At 37.4% G+C, this 22,722-nt stretch overlaps 1 protein-coding gene and 1 long non-coding RNA gene across 2 annotated transcripts in view; one reads left to right on the plus strand and one right to left on the minus strand.

The window, feature by feature from the left end:
- Nucleotides 1-22,722, minus strand: part of LOC149269642 (uncharacterized) — a 114,050-nt gene that overhangs the window by 28,220 nt on the left and 63,108 nt on the right. The window contains exon 2 of the long non-coding RNA XR_016269061.1: nt 18,651-18,694. This is a non-coding gene — a long non-coding RNA (uncharacterized LOC149269642). The remainder of the gene's footprint in view (nt 1-18,650; nt 18,695-22,722) is intronic.
- Nucleotides 15,403-22,515, plus strand: mid (midline). The gene is made up of 4 exons (XM_018004779.2): nt 15,403-15,673; nt 17,635-18,067; nt 19,930-20,215; nt 20,769-22,515. The coding sequence occupies exons 1-4, from the start codon at nt 15,457-15,459 to the stop codon at nt 21,594-21,596; spliced, it is 1,764 nt and encodes a 587-aa protein (XP_017860268.1). The 5' UTR covers nt 15,403-15,456; the 3' UTR covers nt 21,597-22,515.

Raw genomic sequence — 22,722 nt, forward strand, 5'->3', positions numbered from 1 at the left:
TACTACTATTTTTTCTACTCCTATTAATACTACTTTCTGCTACTACTATTTTGACATTAGATAATTTTACTTACAGTAACTACTTTTATTACCCAGTTTTACTACTAGCCACAAACACTACTCACTTTTCTATTAAATATGATTTTTTATACTATTCGTACGATTAATTTTCTTACTTTTTTATTTCATGCTGATTTTATGTCTATTTTTATTTATAATCTACAACATCTTATACTTTTTTATCTACTAAAACGAATATTACTAATGAAACTAGTTCAAAGTTCGCCTTTTTTCTCACAAGTTACAGGATATCTTTTTGATTCGCTCTTGTGTAAGTAAGACGGTTTTCACATTTGAAATTCACAGCACATTTTCTCCGCGTTGCGCTGCAAGTAACAATATTGACAAAAACACGCGGACACACAGACGCACTAGCTCACACACACACACACAAATATGGAATAGGGTGGGGCAGGAGAAGGACGAAAAGGAGTCGCTGCCACTGCTTCTGCTGCTGCTTAAAATTCTGTGAGCATCGTTTCACAACTTTCCAACTTGCCAAAAAATCGAAAACGGCAAAAAGAAGAAACGCATCACGAATAAAAAAAGGAAGAGAACAAAAATAAAAGAAGAATAAGGAAAAGGCTGGCAAAGCGCATAAATTTCACGTAGCTGGCAAAGGACTTGATGCCCGTCCGGGAAGATAGCACTGTGTGTGTATGTGTGTGTGTGCTGGAGTGTGGGTGTGGCGCAAACAGATAGAGAAAGAGACAGAGACAGAGCGACGGGTGAACTGGAGCCAAAATGTGCGGAAAATAAATGAAAATGCTCAAAGCTCGTTCACAACGGTGCTTACGGCGTCCGCAAGGAGCTGTTGAAGTGGCAAATTTGCGCAAGCGACACCCGAGGCGAATGCCAAAGGAGGCGGCGGCAACCAAAGAGGGAGAGCTGCTCGCTAGATGGCAGCAAGGCGTGGCAGGCAGGACAACGACTCGGGCTGTCATTTGCTGCCTCTGTTGCCGCTGCTGCCTCTGCTGTCTTTGCTGCCACGGCTGCCATCGTTACTTACAACAACTACATGCCAGTGTCAACACATACTTGGCCATTTAAGTGGGCAACGGCACAGCTGGAAAAAACATATATACACAGAGAGACAGTGAGACAGCGAGACAGAGGAACACAAGAGACATCGGCCGAGGAGTCAGCCGCCATATTTGTTTCGCTTACCCCCAAACCCTTCAGTTTGATGTCTTTGACATAAAAACCAAATGCAGACGCGCAGAAATGACATTTGATATAGCGACATCTCGCTCTAACCCGTTGTCTATATAATTAACCAATTTTCATGATTTTTTTCTTTTTTTAACTGAAACATTTATGGTAAAAACATTTTATTTATGTATTCTTGTACTTTTAATGAAATATGAACTTCAGCTGATAAATTAATTGGGATAGTAACATAATAATACCTAATAATATGTACACTGACATTCATAATACTAAAATATGTCAAGACAACTAAGAAATGTCTATGGGATATCTCCTAGTCAAGCCCGCTTTACTAGAGTCTGGTCCCCACTAGACAGAAATATCTATAGAGTATCTCAGCACCATCAATCCCTCCTTACTAAACAGCAAAGTGTACTGAGTATCTCTCAATGAAGCCTAATAGAGCCTAGCTCATGGTCTTTCCATAAATATGTAGATATCGATTGCTTCTTATAAAAGCCATCTTACATGCTCACATTCAACGAAATTTTAAGCCTTATCCAAACTCCTCAACATAGGCTCAATTCCTAACAAATTCATTGAGCTTTACTACAGGGTATTGACCTAGTCTAAATGTCGCCTACCTTTACTTCGTTTTTCTCTCATTTCACATTGGCCAACGCGCACTTGTGAGACAATAAACTTTCTGCTGAGAAAAGCCTTTTAATGCCTTTGGCGACAAAGTTTTGCAATTTTTTCGCAATTTGCCGCCGCAACAATTTGCGTTTAATTAACCAAAAGTTGCCATTATGCTTTGGAAAGCTAATGAACTTGCCAAATTGTTGTTGCTGAAAGTTTTTGGCTGGCAATAAAATTAATTTTGATGACAACAGTTATTGCTATTGTTGTTGTTGTTGCTCGAAATGATTGTCAAAGCACTGCATCAACAAACACGGCCCGAAAACTCAAAATGGCAATTGCCAAAATGTCTACAACGACGCTCCAAAAACTTGGCAAGAAAACTTGTGGAAACTGTGCAAGGGGTAATTAGTGCCAGAAGCTCATTTAATGGACTGTCATTTAAGGGGCTCAAGGTGCCTGAGCTTAAGTCATATCATCAGAAAGCAGTTCATCATGAAGTTGGTGCTGAGAAACTGAATAAACATGCAGAAGAAAGCATAAAATTTCCTTCTTATTGCACTGAAAACTGATATAGTTTATATATTTGTTTTTGTTTAATCTTTTTTTATTTTAAGAAGTGTAACGAAAGTGATTTATGGCTTGCATTTTTATCTAATAAAAAAAGAACCCTTAAGCCAAACATACTTAAGTCCAGCATATTTCTCCCAAAAATTGAGCCGCAAATTGATTGTTAAATCAAATTAAAGCATAAAACTTGATGCGGGAAACAACCCTAAACAAAATGCCACCTGAAAATAGTAAAAACTAAAAACACACAGTGAGAGTGAGAGAGGGGAAGGAGATGTTCAGTGAGTTCAACTTTAATCTGAAAATGCGGCGTGTAAATGATGCCATCATAATATTTTGATTTGTAAACCGCACCACGCCGCAGCCACATCATCAGTTAAGGGGTTAATAAAGCGCATAAAATGCTCGCAAACAGATTTTCCCGAAAACCGAGAGACGCTGTAGGCAGGGCGGAGGGAAGATAGAGCCCCTCTCTCTGGCGGCAGCATAAGGTGCGCATTACTCATAATGCGAGCGTGTGATATGAAGACGAAGAAGAGTTCAGAGGATGCCACCTATTGTAGCAAGGCAGTGGAAGTTCGAATACACTGAAAGAAATCTACCCTTTATATGGTAGGCAGTGAATATATATGTCAAACTTACGTTTTGTGTACAAATATATATTAGAAATAATTTTATTTATTATTATTTTATTTATTATTATTTATTTAATTTTTTTTGTTCAATAAAATAATAAACGGATTCGTAATTATTACAAACTATGTATATAATATATATTAAATATTTGAAAAAATATATAATATATAACACATAAAATTTAAATTTAAAAATTAAAAATATATTTAAAAAATAAATTGGTTTTGAAATTTCAAAATAAATATTTTTAACTGAAATAAAACATTCTAGATTTCTATGAAAAAATATATTTTCTAAATATATGCATACCTAAATAAAAACAGAAATATTCTAAACAAAATAAAATATTTATGTATCAAAACCTGCAACACAATAAACAGTATCAAAGCACAATGTGCAACCCACTTTCTCACAGTGTGCTCCATGCAGTACGGCTCGGCATTCACCCCTCTTAAAGCCGTATACCGCCAATCAGGCTAATCGCTTTCGTTGCGCCGCTCGGCTTAACTTTTGTTGTTGGCCAAAAGTTGATATTGAGCGACTTTCGACTCGAATAGAGAAGCATGTGTGGCACGAGCGCGAGTGTTGCATGATAATCAGCTACAACAACAGCAGACACTGCCTCATCAACATTGTCAACCCCCAAGCCCCAATCTCTGTATGTGTCGCCATATTTGTTTTTATTGCGCTTCCTTTTTGTTTATTATGTGATTTCCTTCTTGCATATGGAGGAGGCAATTCGTGCCTGTGTGAGTGTGTGTGTGTGTTTGTGCGTGAGTTTTCCAGTTAATCGCACAAAATTTTATGTTAATTTTCATAAATTTTATTGCCGCCCCCTCATACAGCTCCCATTTTAGACCCACCCAAAAGGTCTTTTTAATTAGTTTCTCTGTGTGGGATTTGTTTTATGTGCGCAATAAGTTTTTTATGGCCAGGGGCAGCTGCCTGGAAGGGGCGTGTTATTTTGCTTTTTAAGAGTTGTAACCCATAAACTTGACACAAAACAAAACACTCGTGTTTTCTTTTAGTGTTTTGTAGTAGATTTTTGGGTTATTTCATTTTGATTTTTTTTTTTTTTTTTTCAGAAGAATGTTTTTCCTGGTTTTTAGCCAGCATTTTTTAAGACACGCAGTCAAGTGTCAAATTATATTTGACGCCGCTTTGGGAGCTGTTAACGTTTAGCCAGGGCAATAAAAAACAAAAACAAACAACAAGAAGAACAAGAGCAACAATAATAATGAATGAATACTTTCACTAATGATGATGTGTAAAGAAATATATCTAGTATGATATAGTTGAATTTATATAGATTAGGGTATGACATATAGATATTTTAATTTTAGAAATAAAACTTAAGAAAGTTTGATCTTCATTTGGCCAAGAAAGCGTTAGCTTAAATTATATAGTTATGGGCAATTAATAAATTTATAATAATATTTTATTTTTTAATTAATAAGAATGATTAGGATATAAGCTAGAGTACATTAAAGAGAAAAAGACTCTTTGTCAAGAGATAAAGATAGCGAAGTAGATCATGTGAAAGGATAGTAGAACCAATAAAATATATATAAGAGAAAAAGAAAAGATAAAATATATACAAGGAAAGAAAATAAGCAAGAGAAATGGGAAATGAGAAAAGAGAGAAATAGCGCGCAAAAAAGACTTAAGAAAATTATGCATAGCAAAAGAATTCATAAAAGAGCTTTAGGCATTCCCTCAATTAGGCTACCCCCAACTCTCTTTTTATATCTATCTCTCTCTCTCTCTCTCTCTCTCTCTCACTTCCTCTCACTCTGACTCTATGTCAACCAATAAATAGACATTAAGAGAGCGTACTACGCATGTGGCCTATCTCTGCACACACGATTCAAAGGACACAAAGCGAACGGGATCGTGCGATCGATCATCGTCAGACTGATTTTTGGCATGTGTGTGGTAAACAGTGAAATCGATGGGCGGCCAGCGAGCATGTGAGAGCGAAAACCTCCCTGATCTGCCATCAAAACCAGATCGATCAATGACGAAATGAGTGCAAAAATCAAAAGAAACCAAATTTCCAAAAGCAAACAAAATCAAATGGATATTTGATTTGAATACACGTTAAAATTGAAAACAAAATTGAAAAACTGTCGCACAATGAACAGCTGTGGTTATGTTTGTATGTATGAATATGTATGTATGTATCTACACAAATAACCATATAGAACTAATCGAGTCCTAAACAGATCTAGCCGCATTACCAATATGATAGATGGACGAGCCAATTTGAGTGAGTGCGTGGCGAGTTCGAATCATCGGAACTGCTGCTAATGTAATTACAAAACAACAAACCGAAGAGCAGACAAAAAATAAATAAATAAAATAAAAGGGCCAGAGCGCAAAAGCGCAGCGCATCAACTTAATCATTTTAACTAATTGCCAAAAGAGGGAGATAGCCATAGAGAGAGAGAGGGAGCAAGAGAGTGCGCCTAAGATAGAGAAGGGCATAAAAAAGCGCTTAAAAAGGCTGAAGTGGGCCCAGGGGACCGAACCAATTATGTTGATGGTAAACAAATTGCGCACGTTTCACGTTGGCATAAAAATTAGTGAAAACAAAAACAGAAAGTGAACAAAAAAAGTAAATTGATAGCTACTTAATACTACTCTATAGAGAGTAAAGTCGAGCGCAAAAAGGACACGCCAAGCCGGCAAAAGATCTAATTACACTAATGACAGCCAGCCAGCCTGAAGAAGAAGAAGAAGAGTAGAGTAGAGTATTGTAGCGTAGAGTAGTTCGAGCGCCGTCTGGTTGCAATTAAACGCGTTTCAATTGCGCTGCGTGCAACGGCAACATAAGGTCAAAGTCAGAGAGTCGGTGTCAGCTGGCAAATGAATTGGCACGAGCATTATTCAGTTTGAGTAATATTCGTTTAATAACGAAGCCATTCGAAACGACAGAAGCTGCTGTCGATTTGTTGCAACGTGTGGCGCACGCAATGATGAAGCTATAAGCTGGGCTTTAACTTCAACTCGTTCGTTTCAGTCCTCACAGAGGGAGTAGGGCTAGCTACTCTCAATATAGTTATTTTTGTCTTGGTTCTGCTTGTTTTTGCCGTTTGCCATCCTTTACTTCCGTTCGGGCATTTAAGCGGATTTAGCGCCTGTTGACGCCTCTCAAATTTCTCGACCGCACACAACGCGTCCATTAACAATCCACCTACCGAAAAAGAAGTCGAGTAAGAGACACCTCTATTCGTATCCTGCTTCTTGCATCATCATCATCATCATCATCAACATCATCGTCATTGCCATCGTCAGACGGGTTAAGCCCCCTTCGCCCAAGAAACCCTAAACGTGCCTACGGAAAATGGGGCGTTCCACAGACCTCACAACGCGCGCTGACTCTGAGCTACAAATACAAATGATATATGTAGGGTATGCGCGCATGTTGAGTAGAGCCAAGGATCTTAATTCTTTGTCCTGCTCATGTGTGAAAAGGTTAGGGGTGTGAGAGGTTTAACACTTTTAGCTTATGTAATTGTAGTTATTGAAGATTGGTTAAGACGAGAGGAATAAACAAGAGCGTGGGAGAGATAAAGAGACAGAGAGGGAGTTGAAAAAAGATGGAAGGCGCTAGAGAGAGAGAGTGAGAGGAAGAGTGGGAGAAGAGAGAGAGTGAAAGTTATTTATTAAAATTCTTCTTCAACTTCAAAAAATTCTTTTAATAAAGGTCAAGGATTTCTCTTTTATCCAAAAAACTTTTACAAATATCAGACTCATCTGAATACACTTGCTCTACAGCTATAATTATTGATCATTCTTCCCTAGATGTATACAATATGCAATAAAACAATAATAAAATGTAAATTAGTTCTAAAATTTCAGTAACTATTTAACTCCATAATAAACTAACTAAAAGTACTTACTGAAGTTTTCATGTCAAGCAACATAACGTATATATATGTAAATAGCATGACAAGCATATATACGCCCAAATGTGGTTAAAGCTGCATTATTAGTTGACAATATCCATAAATCTCTAACCCACTCTATAAATGTCAGGGAAAAAAAAAACTAATAAAAGAAATCCTAGCCACACACAAGATATTCTAATTATGATTGATGTGAGAGCCGCCTAAGCCATATTCATATATAATTTTTGGGGAGAGTGAGGCCCATTGAAACCGCATCAAATGTGAACAATGGCAGAGGAATGGCTTCCTTCAAGGAGGGCGAGCTATGCAAATCGTAAATATGAAATAATTTCAAATATTTTGTTGGCACAACACAACAAATTTCAATATAATGGAAAAGGCAGCCACACAGAGCGTGGAAAATGATCTATTGCCGTGTCGCACAGACCGAAACCGAACCGCACCGAACGAGACGAAGGACGAGACAAGGTCTCTGATCTTTAAACAAGCAGATGCTGCAGCATCTTGCGCTTGCCGTTGTCCTTACCCCGTCACAATTTGAATTCAATTTAGAGCAGCGAACGGTGTTTGGCCTGCCTGCCTGCCTGCCATTGACTTGTGCCCGGTGACAGAGGACATTTGGTTTGCTTGCTTTGCTGTCCTGGAGACAAAAGGACATGTGCAACAGTGAAGACTGTGTGCCCCTTTTTTTTTTTATTCATTATAAATGTCTGCCATTTTGAGTGTGTCTCTCCATTAATCAAAAATGCTGCTGCTGCTGCTGCTGCTGCTGCTGCTGCTGCTGCACGTGTCCTGGGCGCTAAGAAGTCAATTTATATGCCCCCAAAAAGTGGGCAGGACTAATCCAGACAAGAAGACGAAGAAGCAGAAGTGTAACCTACAATTAGCTGCGGCCTCTATTATCTGTTGTGCAATGAATGAAAGTGAGATTGCGGCCAGTGTATTGATCCTCTAGATCCTGTCCAGATCCTGTCGCTTTGTTTGCCATTTGTAATTGCGCTGCCCTTTTTCACAGCTCTAACAGTCGCCACACCTGTGCCGGCTCACACACACGCGCACACACACACAGTTGGCGGGTTTCTCACTTGCGTTTAGTCCTCTGCATAATTGCAGTTCCTGTGCTGCCTGCACCGCCCTCCGACTGTGCTGTGGGTGTTGCGCCTTTAGCGGCTTAAGAGTTTAGGGCGCTGCCAAAAAAAAAACCAACTTAAACGTTGCCGCTGCACATCAAAAAACGAAAAGGAATTTAGGGCCCAGAAATAAGAATGTTTTAATAGACAGCTAGACTAAACCCCATGCAGTCGGTCCAGTCTTTGATATATGCCTCACGCCAGTAGCCAAGAGTTCGCAGAATCGAGCACTACAAATGCGCCGACTAGACAAATGGGGATTAGCTTCAAATATGGATAAGAACATATATATGTAGATATCCTTAATAATAATAAAATAAAACAAACAAAACATTTTTCATTTTCATATCATTATATAAAAATAAATAAAAATAATAATAATAAAAAAATATTTATAAATATAGAAATAAAATTTAATTTTTGTGTTATTTTAATTTTTATATTATCATTATATATATACGCAAATAACAATATTAAAAAAAAAAAAATTATATAGCAATAAAAAAAACTTGTTTTTTATTTTCAATTTTCATATAATCTTTATATACGCATATAATATAACATAGAGTGAGAAAAAAAATAAAAATAACAAATATATGGCTATAAATATAGAATCAAAGCATCTATAAATATACATTTATAATTGTAATATATATATATCTAAATAAGATAAAAGTAAAAACCAATCAATTTGTTATATGAAGCCTTGTAATTGCATAGGCATTGCAGAGCAACAGCTGCGGCTGCTGCAGGCCTCATCTCGACTCATCTCACTACTTCTTTATGTAAATTTAGTGTTAAGGTGCATAAAAGAGGCGTGGCACACGAGGTTTACGAAGCGACTAAGCAGCTGAAGCTTAACCGCTAAAGAGCAACGAGATTTTTTTTTCGGCTATCAACTTCTTCTTCTGCTTTTTCTTCTGTTTCTGTTGTTTTTAGGGCGTTGCATAACGCCTGTTGCAATGACATAAATTTGAAAATCGCAGCGGCAGAAAAGGCAACAAACATAAATAAATAAATACGAGCGCGTATTTAAGATAGAGTGACTGAGAAAGAGCCAAAGAGAGGGGGGAAGGAGCAGTGTAAGAGAGGCCTATAGTAATTTAACGAAATTACGCATCGTTTAAGTTGTGATTTATGTGGCATGCGAGGCAACACATAGAAACCAAAACCGAAACCGAAACCAAAACGAGAAACCCTTCAGTCTCCGCCACACACACGCAGACACACACAGGACAAGCCTCGTATTGTTAATGAGTCGAATTACACACACACACACACACACACACATAGGGCGAGAGAGGGCGACAGCAGGGGCAGCAGCTAAAGGGGAGCCGAGAGAGAGGCTTCGCTCTGGCTGCTGAGTGGCCGCCGAAAGGTGTGACAATTGCTACACACACACACACACACATACACAGAGAGAGAATAAACAGAGATAAAGTCAGGCGCATGACTCTGGCAAGTTGGCAAAGATTTATGCGACTGCCAAATGGAATTCCCAGAAAATGCGAAACAATTCCTTGCTTGCGGTCGCTCGATCCTGGCTAGCTCTGGAGGCAGGATCTGTTTAGAGGGCGCCCTTTTGTCTAGGCTACACACTGTTTTTTTTTTTTTTTATCTTCTTTTCCTATTCCTTTTTTTTTTTTTTTTTTTTTTTTTTTTTGCATAAGCCAAAAACACAAAACGTTTTAACGGAATTGGCTACCGGCATTTGCGGCGGCGCGCATAAAAAAGAATCTCGGAGAAAAAAGTTACTGCGGTAGCCGCCAATTCCCTCGAGCGAGCGGCGGCGCACAATTTATCAAAGCGGCGGCTTTTACAGCAAGAAGAAGAAGAAGAAGCAGCAGCAGCAAATGCAGTCCAAAAGTCCGGCCAAGTCCCCCGGGGCCTTGGCCAATGAGTTTCATTAATAAATTCCAAACAAAAAATTGTTTCTTTCTTGTGGAGTTAAACATAATGAAACAGATTTTCTAGAGGCGTGCACTATGCATGGAAAATATTTGGGAAAAACACATGAAAAATATTTGGTAAATATTTGCAAACTGTTGTAGCAACTGTCAAAGGTAACAGCATACAAATGTGGCGTGTGTGTGTGTGTGTGGCATGTGTGAAAGGCAAGACTCTAAATAAAAGATGAAAAATGAAGGGACAAGAAAAAGGAAATATTAATGGAAACTACTTTTACGAAGCAAATGAAACTGAAGCTAATATGTAAATGAATTTTAAATATTTTAAGAGCGTATTAAAAGAAGCATTGTACTTTTATCAACATCATATAAAGAGCTAGAACTGTAGATAAATTAATTAAAATTATTATTGTTAATGTTAGTATTAAGCCTTAAGTTCTTTTGAATGAGAGGAATCAAGTAAAAAATGTGAGATATTTTCTTCTTTGATCATATTCAAGATTTTGGTAGTATATAATGCCCCAAAAAATTCTGCTGCTCTCAATTCAGTATATATAAATAATAATTTGTTATATATATCATATTATTTAATAGTATTATCTATTATTATTTTTATTTATATTATTATTAAATAAAAGGGTTTATATAAGCTTCTATCAGATATTTAGAAGACAAAAATCTATGCAGTTATTAAATAACGACTTTTCTCGCTTCTCCTATATTAATCCAAATAAGAAACTTCTCTGCTATATAGGGCTTTCTGCCCTATATACATTTTTTTGTTCTACATTATTCACCCAAGCTTGCAGTAAATAAAAATGATTCATGGAAGACCCAATAGAATTTAATTGAATTTCCAAAATATGATTCACATTAAAAATTCTACAATTCAAAAACCGAAATCAAATTTAAATTGAATTCTAAATATAAACATCTCAAACATTTCCGGCCACAGATTGAGGCAAGTAGCAAGTGGCAAGTGGCACCATAAAGTGCAGCCGGATGAACACGTGCCCCAAAGAGTTGCAAGTGCCCGGACGCACCTAAGAGCAACTCAAGTATTTGAATGCATTGATAAAGCCAAGAATTCAAATGTAACGGAAATGAAAAGAAAATGCATGAGCTGAGATGCTGAGCTTAAGATCAACTTGAATTGTTTTTACAGCGAGAAGAGTTGAGTCAACCTCCAGCATCAGTTACAGATGCCGGCCACGTAGGTGGCCCAAAGAGGAAGTTCAACTGGAAGAAATGTCCAGAGATTGTTATTGAATTGAGCCTAAGAGATGTCCGCATTGTTTTCACTCGTCACTGGACCAGGACGAATTCAAGTCCTGGCGGCATTTCACACGGCCAGCCAAAAGAAAGTGTTCAATTTCCAGCAGACGATGTGAGGAGAAACGAGAGCTCGTTAAAAATATTAATGAGCAATTGGGCGGCACGAAATGAAACGAAGCACTTGAGGGGGTTTTACAACAACAACAACAACAACTACAACAACAACAGCAACTGCAACTCAGAGAAAGTACAAGAGACATTTTACAACACTAATTAACAAGCGAAATCTTGCTCGTCTTTTTGTTTATTTTTACAAGTGGCCCTTGGTCTGGTTCTTGAACTGTTTCTGTCCAAGTCTCGTAAATTAGGCGGCTGCTTTTGTTTTCACAACTTGTGTTTTTCCTCTTCTTTGGTGACATGCGCGTTTGCCACTGTCACACACACAAACACAAACACACACGCACACACACTCACAGTTGCTAGCTCTCACAATCTGTGGCACATCCTTGAGCCGAGGAAGCTGTGCAAAGCGCGAAACGCGCACCACACACGTTGCGCTCTTTGGCATTTGACATTTGCCTTGGTGAAAGTGTCACATTGACAGCCCCAGAAACATGCCCACTTTGCCTGCCACGCCTCTAGTCTGTGCCCTTGAACGAGGGCTGTCATTGAAGTAACTATCCTACTATATTCATTGAACATTTTCTTATTTTGCCAAAATAATTTTCTGTATGATTTAAGTTAACAATATTATTTTCTTGGGCAAAGATTTTAATATCTTCAGCAGCTTTAAAATTAAAAATCAAAATTTGTATGTATCTATAGTTTAAGTAGAGTTGTAAATGAGCTGAATAATATGAATTAAAATTACATTTTGTTTTTTGTTTTTTTTTTTTTGCAAAACCACACCAACAAGATTTTATGAAAAATAAAAAAAATGTTTATTATAAAATACTTCAGGCTTATATTAATTTTGTTCTTTTAAAATAATATTTTGTTAAGTATAGTTTATTTACTTATTTTATTATTTTTATTTCCTTTATAAGTACCAAAACTTTTATTATATTTTATTATATTATTTCATTATTTATTACAAAAACTGAGATTGAAATTCCGCAATATTCATAGTGATATTAATCATCTACCCATATTTTCGTATAGTTTTCTATATCTTTACTATATACAATATGTTATTTACACATTGCCACTATTGCTTCGTGCAACCCTCGTTAGCCTTGATCTCAGTGCTGAGTGTTTTGTTTAGTGCATAGAAAAGTGTCAAATTACAGAAATCACACGAGTGAAAGGTCTGCTTCTGCTGTCTCCTGCCCAAGGCAATCGAGGGGCAGCAATCGAGGGATAAACGGGATAAGGGCGCAGACTTTCAGCAGTGAGTGTGTTTTGCCAGCTAATTGGCGAAAACTAAAGGAGACTCAAGAACTGTAGACCGACGAGCTGACGAACTGTCAAGCTAGTCGAATCCTAGTTTGGCTCACAATTTTCCTTTTTATGAACTTACTATGCGATCAGCTTTGAGAGTTTAATTGGCAATGACAAAGGTCTTGAATTGTTTAGCTGACATTGCCAACTATGTGTATTCAAAAGGGGAATTCAGAGACAGACAAAATGCAAGTAGGAACGTTCCAATCGGTCATTACCGACTGCTATATACTCATTCACGGCCTTGGGCCGCTTAGCTGGTAGATAGATTTTTCGATTTGCCACACCCCGCACGAGCTTCAAGTCTCTAGCTTTAACGGACAGCAAGACGAACATTACATAAAACCAATATACTCTTTTCACTTGCATGAATGCGTATCCAAAATAAAGTTGCGTAACTGAACAAAATGACTGAGGGCCAACGAATGGGGCGTTTCTGAACTGTTTTTCATGTGCCTTATGTCCGGTTCAGTTGACTTAAACTACACATACATGCATACACACATATTTACATACTTACACATATACACTACATATTTTAGTTAAAGCCATGCATTATTTCTTTTGCAATAGCTGCAATCGCTAATGTGCTGCAATCAGCATTTCCAGCAATTCCAACTTGTAATTAGAGACAATCTCTAAAAATAAAAATTAAAACAGAATACAAGAAAACCACAAATTTCCATGGAAATGGCCGGTTTATTTATATATATATATATATTTTTTTTATGATTTTGCAATAGATTGGAATTGTGTGCATGAATATATAATTATGCTTCATTATATGTTATATTGAAAGACATATTTCACAAAATAAAAGCACGTTTTGGAAAGCTATTTTCTGAGCGAACGAAGGTTGCGCATAATTAGAATTACTTGTCAACTGTTTAATAAAAATAAAAAAATACTACTAACACTTTAGTCAATGGCAATGCCAAGGTATAATTTTGTAAAATGTGGATTAATAAAAAAAAATTATCATAACAAAATACTTAAAGTAATATATAATAAATAATATAATAAAATAATAATATACATATAATATAATAAAATCAAACAGAGAAATTACAATGTGCAATAAAAATATAAAATAAAAATATAAATAAATAAATTTGAAATTATATATGTAAGTCAATTAAGAATTATCAAATTTATTTATTATAAATAAAAAATAATTTTTTTTATTAGTTGCTCTGAATTATAAATTTTTATTAACGAGGAAAAGTTTATTATAAAAATGCTATTAAGAAAAATGCTAAAAATTTTAACAAGAAATACCATTTAATGTATACATTTATACTCTAATAGAAAAACAGTAAATATATGAATTGTTCATATTTATATTGATTATATAATTCAAATAACACTGAATAATAAAAAAAAAAAAAAAAACTCAAATGTGTTTTTCTATTTATTTCCAACTAACATAAAACAAAACATGTCAACAGGTTGCAGTTAAACAGCAATGCAAAAATATAATAAATAAGAGATATCCTAGAGCAAAAGCTCGCAGGAGTGGCGAAAGCGGAAACGGTTGCCAATTAGCCAAAACTGACCTGAAAAAGCAAACGAATAATTGAGCATGAAGAAACAAAACACACCGAAACGAGAAGCAACAGCAGCGCACAGAAAGAAAAAACTCACTCAACAACGTAGCAGCGGAACGTGTTGGAATTGTGTGAAACGACGCAAAGACGCTCAACGGCAGCGACAACAGCCTGGCAGAGATAACCAGAGACGACAACGGCGAAAAGTTGTCTAAAACCCCGAACTAACAAAAAATAACGAATACTTACAACAACAAAGGAAACATGAAAAACCGCAAGCAAAACGTTTGCACTTCATAAATGCCACAACGTGTGCTAGAGCGAGAACGAACGCTAAAGCGCCGACATTTTTAATTGTAAATGAGTTATGACGATGACGACGACGACGACGTCGACGTCGCAGCCAGCAAGAACATCTCTCAGCACAGCGCTGCGACCGCTGAGTGGCCATCAACGCCGTCGCTGCTCACTCCCACTCAGCCACACTCAGTTCGCGGCAGCGCATGCGTGCGAGTGCAATGACAGGCGACACGTACATGTGTACGCCTAATGGCTGTCACGCTCTTGCGCACACACCATACCGCAACCCCTGCGCTCAAATAGCAAATATGAGTTGAATATGTTCCAGCTGAATTCGCTGCGTCTGTTGCTGTTTGCCCGTTCGCACTTGTGCAAGTTCAGTTGGTTGTGCAGTATATGCATCCATCTCGCTTTCACATGCTGTATGGTTAGTTGGAAAACTGGTTTCCCGCTGCCATTCGTCGCTGCTGCTGACGCTGCCGCTGCTGGTTGCTTTTTTTTCGCAGCCACAACACGTTCCCTCACAAATTTCCAACACACAATTCAGTTCGTCGTCGCCTGTCTTACGTAGCGCACACACTCAATTCGCGTTGCGCTGCATTTTTTGCATTTTACTCAAAACTCGCGTGAGTTGTAACAACACTTGCTCAACACACTGTCTCCGTGTGTGTGTGTGTGTCCGTGTATATGTACATGTGTACGTGTGTGCTCTAGTGTATTTATATGTGCGTGCATATGTATTGCATTTACAGTTACAATTACAATATATATACAACAATGCAATAAGTTTGATTTAAGTAGTGCTAAATTCAAGTTCAATCATATTTAGCTACGAAAACTCTATCTCGCAATTCTCTATAAAAAGCTTAAAGCTAAGAGCTCTACCAAAATGCTTGTTGGCTCGCATCCGTATCTATGCAATGGCGGTCTGCCGCCCGTTGCACCCACCGGCAACAACAACAACAGCAATGCAGCCACGGCAACGCCAACAACAACAACAACGGCTGGCAACAAAAGTGCCGCCGGCTCAGCAACGGATTTCTCCATAGCCGCGATTATGGCACGCGAAGATGCCTCAAGTCGCGAGTCCTCGGTGCGCAGTGCAAGTAAGTTGAACAGAAAGAGAACAAAATAAAGATGAAGAAGAGAAGAGAAGAGAAGCAGAGGTAGAACTAGAAGCAGCAGGATATAGTATTTATATATGGATATGAGATATTCCCCTATTGGTCGACTACTCAAAGCTTAGGAAATTTGAAAGGAATTCAAGAATCTTATATATATTTTGTAATTATAAATGTCTAATTATATAAATTAGAAACATATATGAGCATATACGATATATAAATATCATATTAGCAAACATTCTGCTAGCAATTTCAAGCTCAATTTAAACAAAACACTTTAAGAAGCATTCAACGGTAGTTCAATTACTTTTAATTTTAAAACGACATTGTTGGAAGCTCTGACAGCTAAACTGATATTTAACTGGCATTTAGTGTTAAAAATCTTATCAGCTATTTCCATTTATTGTAAATAAAAGCATGTTCAGACTACTTCCAATTGTAATTCAGAGCACGACAAAACTATAAATCATATAGGGCAACACTGGGAGCTCCTTATAGAGGGTGTCTATATTGGTCTATGAATATCGAAAATACTCATCCTGCTTTATATATGTATCCATATACTTCAGCATAAGCAGATTCAACTTGAACTAAGTTATATTGAAATGATAATCAAAGTACATCAAATTCATTAGCTTCATGGAAAATCTGATCTCAAGACTAGATAAATCATTTATCAGGCATTTATTCATATGTCTAGCTAGACTGGATATATAAATTAAATACAGCCATTAAGGAAAACGAAAAACTAAGAAAACCAGATTAAAATTGAATAAAAACTAGCCGACGGATAAATAAGCTAAAGCTACTGCAACATTACTCAATCATTTATAGTGCTTAATACCTGAAGCTGATCTTAATAATGAAATTCCCAAGCAATTTTCGTATGAAACCAACTTCAAACCCAAACAAAAAGCACTCAAAATAAACAAGCAACAAAGCTAACAACAAAAAACTCTATAGTTCAGCCACTAAATTATTATAAACAATTAACACAACCATACAAAACAATATAATCGAAAAAAAAAACTTGTTTCTAGAGCAGCCGACGGCAAGTGCAATTAAAACTAGCTGAGGCATAATAAAATAGTTGAGCAAAAAGTTAACTTAGTTTAAAGTTAACTTAATAATACAATAGCCTGTTAATTATGTTAAATTTTTATTAATTTTTTAACGAGGCGCAAAGATAAGCGACGGCAAAATGAAATATTTATTAAACATGTGCATAAATAATCAAATTTAATATTGTTATATATAAAGCTGCAACAAAATAAAAAATAAAATAACAAAGACAAAATTTTTGCGCTGATTTTGCATATGAAACGAAAGACAGCTGAACAGAGGCGGCAGCTGAAAAGTGGGCGTGAGCTTGAGTGAAGCACAGTTTGTTTGTTTTAACTACATAAATAAATCATATATATAAATAAATTTTATATAAAGCGATCTATCTTGCAATTTCATTAAAAATAGATAAAGCTTAGTTAGTTTAATAAACTTTAATTTTTTGCCTTGGCTCTGAAGCTTTGTTTGTTTTGTCGTTGAACGAGTTCACAAAAAAAAAGCAAAAAGCTGGGAAAAAATTGCAATTGCAGCGACTTTGTTAACTTGTTTTAATTGCCAATTTACCAAACGTAGCGGAAATTGTGACGACGGCCTGTCTGCCACAGTCAAAAACCGAGACAGACCCACTGGGAGAGTGAGGAAGAGAGAGAGAGAGAGAGAGAGAGAGAGAGGGAGAAGTAGAGGTAGAGGTAGAGAAAGGTAGAATCCAGAGCGCGCGCTCGCAACATTCAGCAAAGTCAGCAACATGGCTCGCAGCATTGGTGCCGCAACATGTTGCCCACTTTTCTTTTCTGTTTTCCAATGCAGTTAAATAGCAATACTTTCATTCAATTTGCGCGCATTCGTTTTAATTTTCAATTTACCCAATCCAATTTTCCCAGGTCCCATTTCGGTTGAGGATGAGGTCGATGTGGATGTCGTTGATTGCAGCGATGCTGAAGAGCCGCCAGCCAAAGCGCGTCGCTTGAATCATCATCACAATAATCATCATCATCACCATCACAACAACAATAACAATAATAACAACCATAACAACAACAACAACAATAGTGTGTCACACAAAAGTCGCAACGAATCACAGCTAAACACCAGCTCCACATCGAGCCAAGGACGCTGCTCCACACCGCCCCAATCGCCCGGCACTGAGGACAGCGAGGAGCGTCTGACACCCGAACCGGTCCAAAAGACACCCAAAATCGTTGGCTCCTGCAACTGTGACGATCTGAAGCCGGTGCAATGCCACCTGGAGACCAAAGAGCTGTGGGATCGCTTTCACGAGCTGGGCACCGAAATGATTATCACCAAAACTGGCAGGTAAGAGCGAGACAGAGCGACAGAGAAAGAGAGAGAGAGCTACTCTTCAAATAATTATTAGTTACAACAATCAGCTAAACAGTTAGCAGACAGGGTAAACAAGCTATACTTAAAGGCAAAGCAAATCAGTTAACTGAAAGAAAGTGCAAAAGTAACAAGAGAAAAGGGCGAAAATAATATTACAATTGATTTTAGCTATATGTTTAGACTGTAGTTGGATAGTGGGAGGTATTTTGGGAGGTATACAAATGTTTGTTTATTTATCCCTTAAAATAAAATCTTATATTATATATTATATATATATACAGTTGTCTACTTCATCCTGAAATAGCGAAAAGCTAGATGAAAAGGTATTAAATTACTTTAATTATATAATTCATATAATATGCAACATTTTCAATATGTTATATCATATAAAATTGGATGAAATATTAATTTTAGATATTGAATATCTGTTTAGTCTTAAAATATTTTTTAACTGATTAAATACCTTTTTGTCTTAAAGTTTTAGTTAGAGAATTAAGTAGACAGCGGTTTATAGATATCATATTAAATAATTTCCTTATTTACTTCCTTTACTTACTTGTTCCCCTATTTACTTTGCTCATAAGACTCGCAGCACCTCACCTGTAATAATATGGAAAGAAAATTTTATATGTTGTTCATTATTGAAAGTTTTAGTTATTCAATTCGAGTTTTCATTAAATAAAAATTGTATTTTCTATAAATTTTACAAATCGTATTTCATATTTGAATGCAGCAAACTTATTTGATATGTATTATAAAGTATATGAGCAGCTCTCTTAATAAGAATGACAGTCATATGCATGTTATACACCCTATCATGTGCTATGTATCGATTGCTATAACATTACCTCGACCATTCGCCCTGTTGAATATTTTAAAATTATACATCACAAATATTTCTTTTTTTTAAATCCTACTCGAATTGTCTTTTTCTCAAATTGATTTTCAACTAAATATCTCATCCACTCACCCAAAATAAATCAATTTCTTTGACTTCCCTGCCCACTGCTTCAACTTCTTCTACTCTGTCAATCATTAGCCTTCTATCAATCTAGTCCGAGCTCTTGGCATGTCAAATTTTTGCAATGTCAACACAAATTTCATGCATAAAAGTAAAGCAAGGGAAACACATTTGAGCCGTGTGCGGTCCGGTCCCCAGGTTACAATTGCAAAAGATTTTTTTGCTTTGCGATCTACCTGTGCAACCACAGTCGAGTGATGTTTTTTTTTTCGGGTTTTGTTTTTGTTATTTGGGCGTTGCTCATGTCAGCAGGCGAGGAATCAAGGCTACAATGACCACGGGTTGTCCACACCTAGCTCCCACACAGCTGACCACACAGAGAGTGAACTAGTTAAGGGCCCAAGAGATAGATAGAGCGAGGGAGAGAGAGAGGGAGGGAGTGAGTGTGAGAGGGGACACACACACGCACCTAGCTCTATTTAATGATATTGTAAAAATCACACCTTAGAGAAAAGACAGACACACACACACGCAGCAGACATCGAGACGACGTAGAAGAGACAATCAGGGCGGTCCCCTGGTTATGTCACACGCAGCCTTCGAGCGCATTAAAGCCACAGGATGTCAGCTCTAAAAAGTTTCCACCTATTGTTCGCACTTGTCACAGCAACTGGGGAAAATAGAAATAGAATCGAGAAATAGAAAGCAACCAGAATAATAATAATATTTCCACTCTTTTTAGTCGGGGTTATAAATTTCCCAGCTGAAATTACTTGTTTGTGACTTTAATTAATAACAAACTGAAAATCTTATGAAATTCCTTTAAATAAAATCTCTTTTTTTTCTTTTCCTCCTTTCATCATTTTGCTTGCAGACGCATGTTCCCCACGGTGCGCGTCTCATTCTCTGGGCCATTGCGTCAGATCCAGCCAGCCGATCGCTATGCGGTGCTGCTGGATATAATACCGATGGACTCGAAACGCTATCGCTATGCATATCATCGCTCTGCTTGGCTGGTTGCCGGCAAAGCCGATCCAGCGCCGCCCGCCCGCCTCTACTCCCATCCGGATAGCCCCTTCAGCTGCGAGGCGCTGCGCAAACAAGTTATCTCCTTCGAGAAGGTCAAGCTGACTAATAACGAAATGGATAAGAACGGACAGGTGAGTTCAGATGCGAGATCAGACAGAGACAGACAGATATTGAGGTAGAAAGAGAGAGAGAGAGAGAGAGGAGAGAAAGAGTGTGTGTCAAGATCTCTCTGTTTGAGATTGTGGGCGCGATAGACGCGTGTTAAATGATTGATAATTGTCTGAGGATCAGCAACGTGTGCTTAACAACATGAAAAGGTTAGCTGGAAGGAAGGGAAAGATATATTTATAAATATGAAGTACCATATATTCATAATACAAATACAAATTTAATAATATTATGCTTCTTTGGTCTTTATGAAACATATATTCACATATATTCATATATTCAGATATATTCATGCCTAATAGTCATTTAGATTTTGAGAATAATGTATTAATGTAATGTAAATAAAATAAAATGATATATATTTAAACATATATCACAATCTATTCAGACATTCTTAAAGGCACCTCAAAAATACTTCTCTAGAGACTAGCACACACATAAACCATAATTTCCCGAAATTTTACACATAACTAAAGTTCGATTCTTTTCCATCTTCTCTTCCCTCACCCGACATAGATCGTGCTCAACTCGATGCATCGCTATCAGCCGCGCATTCATCTCGTGCGCCTGTCGCATGGCCAGAGCATACCCAGCAATCCGAAGGAGTTGCAGGAGCTCGATCACAAGACCTATGTCTTCTCGGAGACCGTCTTTACGGCTGTGACGGCGTATCAGAATCAGCTGATAACCAAATTGAAAATCGACTCGAATCCATTTGCCAAAGGCTTCCGTGACTCGTCGCGCCTCACCGACTTCGATCGCGATCCAATGGAGGCACTGCTGCTGGAGCAGCAGCTGCGCTCGCCGCTGCGCCTCTTTCCCGATCCGCTGATGCAACAGTTTGCCGCCCAACAGGGCGCCGCCGATCCCGCTTCGATGGCGCTCTTCGAGAAGGCGCGCCAGCATCTGCAAATGTTTGGCGGCAATTCGCCGTACGCCCAGCTCATGATGCCGCAAATGTATCAGGCAGCAGCGGCAGCACCACCGCCGCCCGGCCTCGGTGCCTTTCACATGTTCCAGCAGCAATGGCCGCAGCTGACGGCCGGCTTTTTGGCCAGCGCCAATCAGCAGGCCGCTGCCGCCCAGGCCGCCGCTCAGGCGCAGGCGCAAGCGCAGGCAGCGGCCGCTGCGGCCATGGCTGCCAATCGCACACCCCCTCCGCCGCCCACTGCCTCCACGCCCTCGTCGACATCGTCGGGCTCGCCCTCGCCCGATATGCGACCGCGTCAATATCAGCGCTACAGCCCGTATCAGTTGCCCGCGCAGGCTCAACAACAACAACAACAGCAACAGCAGCCACCGCCCACAGCGGGCTCGCCCGCCTCGCGCAGCCCCGCCCACTAAGCGCTGGCAGAGGCTGCCCCAAAAAAAAAACAGTATTAATCCAAAAATGAAATGAAAATGAGCAGATGAAAAAAAAAAAAAACTCAACTAACTAAATGTTGTAAATTATTTGTTATTCATTAATTCCCTCGCGCTCTCCTTCTCGCTTCCCCTCTCTGGCACTCTCTCTCGCTCTCTTGCATTTTTGCGTTGTAAAAAATTTCAACATTTTCGACCCGTGTACAGTTAGAAAATTTTAGCTTAAAACATATTGTAAAAAGTGTTTAAGTGTTGTTCGAAAACTCATCTCAGTGTAAAGTTTAAACAAAATTCGAAAAAAAAAAAATCAATTAAATAAACAGTAAATTAAAGCTTCATCTCTGTAAACACTAAACGTTAGTTATGCTATAGCATAAAATTATATATATGAATATAAATAATAATATTAATAATATATGGCTAGTATTAACATATAAATTTATAGACGCTTCAGTTAGTTTTACTTATATGGAAATTTCTTATTTAAAAATTTGGCAAACAATAAAAAAAATTATTAAATCAAAAACAAAAAATTAATAGAAATATTAAAATAATATGTTTCATGAGTGTGAAAAAAAACATGAACAAAATATTTAAAGAAAATTTATTAAATGAAAAAAAAAAAGAAAAAAAAAACAATAAAAACTAAATATGTGAAAAACAAAACAAAAATTGTTGTTTATTAAAATATCTTTTTCTTTTAGCAATATTTTATAACTTTACAGAAAAGCTTGCAGTTGAAGAGCTTAAAGCATGGGCAGTAGAAATTAAAAAAGTTTTGGGTGTCTTTTATGCAAAAGAGCGAAAATGTAAAAAAAAACTATATTTTACGTACAAGTAAATTTAAAAGAAATTCAAAATTCATTTTTAATTTTGTTGAATTTTAATTTCACAGTCAAAAATAACCACATATTTATTAAATATTCATTAAACGAATACAAAGTGAAATGCAATCATTTTGATTAGAAATAAAAAAAAAAAAACTCTTACATAAAATGATCATAAATTTTGGAACATTTACTCTCTCTACACAAGTGAAATTTTCAGCATTTTCAAGAATATGCATAAATTACGTTTAAAGCAGAGCAAAAACACTTGACTTTAACTA

The sequence above is a fragment of the Drosophila arizonae genome, chromosome 3, assembly GCF_054131065.1.
Source record: "Drosophila arizonae isolate 15081-1271.41 chromosome 3, UAZ_ARI_1.0, whole genome shotgun sequence".
Lineage (NCBI taxonomy): Eukaryota > Metazoa > Arthropoda > Insecta > Diptera > Drosophilidae > Drosophila > Drosophila arizonae.

Bases quoted from the DNA above. Each gene is read 5' to 3' on its own strand.
- mid (XM_018004779.2), top strand. From the start codon at position 15,457: ATGCTTGTTGGCTCGCATCCGTATCTATGCAATGGCGGTCTGCCGCCC. The intron at 15,674-17,634 runs GTAAGTTGAACA...CAATTTTCCCAG, and splicing joins GTCCTCGGTGCGCAGTGCAA to GTCCCATTTCGGTTGAGGAT. The intron at 18,068-19,929 runs GTAAGAGCGAGA...TTTTGCTTGCAG, and splicing joins ATTATCACCAAAACTGGCAG to ACGCATGTTCCCCACGGTGC.